This window comes from Cyprinodon variegatus, unplaced genomic scaffold, assembly GCF_000732505.1.
Source record: "Cyprinodon variegatus isolate N-32 unplaced genomic scaffold, C_variegatus-1.0 Scaffold394, whole genome shotgun sequence".
Lineage (NCBI taxonomy): Eukaryota > Metazoa > Chordata > Actinopteri > Cyprinodontiformes > Cyprinodontidae > Cyprinodon > Cyprinodon variegatus.
Window position 1 is genome coordinate 161,313 of NW_015150847.1, and position 1,564 is coordinate 162,876.

General features: G+C 39.0%; 1 protein-coding gene across 1 annotated transcript in view; it reads left to right on the forward strand.

Moving 5' to 3' along the window:
• cadps2 (Ca++-dependent secretion activator 2) overlaps nucleotides 1–1,564 on the forward strand; it is a 160,810-nt gene that overhangs the window by 101,363 nt on the left and 57,883 nt on the right. Inside the window, exon 15 of the mRNA XM_015387430.1 lies at nucleotides 1,064–1,127. Coding sequence (XP_015242916.1) covers nucleotides 1,064–1,127 — 64 coding nt within the window. The remainder of the gene's footprint in view (nucleotides 1–1,063; nucleotides 1,128–1,564) is intronic.

A 1,564-nucleotide genomic window follows, 5' to 3' on the forward strand; every position in this document is an offset into this window, starting at 1 on the left:
TTTGACAAACATGGATGCCTCCAGTAAAGCACATTCACATGAAAATTACTCTGAATTAAAAACTCTGATCATTTATTGAACAGGATGGAATAATTTAATATTTAAAGAACTTTCAGAAGTTTGGATTCTGAATATTACCGGACTTTTCCTTTAAATATGTAATATATGCCGAGACTAAATCCGAATTTAAATAGAGGCTGACAGAGATTTTTCTTTACAATTAGCTCCTTTTTATGCCTAAACCAGGTTTTATTTGAGAGAAACTCTGCATCAAATGTGCATAGAATCATGTTTTTAGATCTGGAAAGCTGCTGGTAGAACCAACCAGCTGATCTGTTTCAGCTCCATTCAGGGTTTAGATGTTGAAAATGAAAGATGGATGACGGCTATCTGGGAACTGCAGATTACAACATTTATCAATGTTGTAATGGTGACGTTAAGAAGCCACTTTAGATCTTTAGAAATGTGGCAGCTTTCATCTAAAGGGAATAAGTAATAAGATAAACCGTATTTTCTAATCTATCATCACAGTTTGATGTTAAAATAACTGAATGAAAATGTGTTTTTGAATTATGATTGCATACCTTTAATAAACTTTTTTATTTTCCTGATTTTTCAGGGCTTTTCATTTGAAATGAACATCATGAACTCTTGTCTTTCTGACTATGCTGAATGTTTAGACAAACATTATGGCTTTTTTTTTTTTTTTTCTTTTTTTATCTGCTTAGTTCACTTCTGATCGTCAGAACAGAACATCTGCATGCTGGGCTTTTTTTTGTCTCATAAATGGCCGACCTGTGTGACCGCCTTCCTTTGTTTATTAAGTACTGTTCACTTGTCAATTAGCAACGTGAAACCTTCATGAACCGCCTCATCTGTGTTCAGATGGAGACGGAGGTGAGAAAAGCTCCTTTCATCAGAGTAATTAGACAAAAGAAGGCAGCCATCTGTTTACGCCGAGCTCCTCCAGCTTTCCAATCTTTCTTTGTCTCTTTTTTTTTCCACATAGTTGTCCTTGAGATTGTTTCTTAATGTGATGCCCACCTACGTTTCTCCTCTGCAGGTACTGCTTTCCCTTTGGACGACCAGATGGGGCCTTGAAAGCAACACTTTCGCTTCTGGAACGAGTAAGAGACCAAAGTCTTATGCCTTTTAATGTTTCTGGTCAGGATCCCTTCAGGGACTCAAAGTCGGCTCCCTAACCAAACCCTGAGATGAATTCCAAGGAGCTTGTCCCCGGTTTTATTCGCCCCCATGGTGGCAGACTGATCTCTCTCGGCCTGTACTGAGAAATCAGGAGGAATGTTCTGCTGTTAGAAAAACACCAAAAAGCCGCCTGGACTGAGTCTAGAGCCGCCCAGTCAGAGTGATGCACAGAGACGTGATGAAGAACTTTAAATGAAACGAAATATTCTGTTGCTTTAGTGGAAAATCCAGTTAGCAGAGGTAACGGTTCCCTTGCTGTTCGTATCAGACTCCCCGTCAGTGTTGGCGATACAATATTATTGTAAGATTAGATTACCGTATTTTCACGACCATAAGGCGCACCGTACTAAAAGGCGCA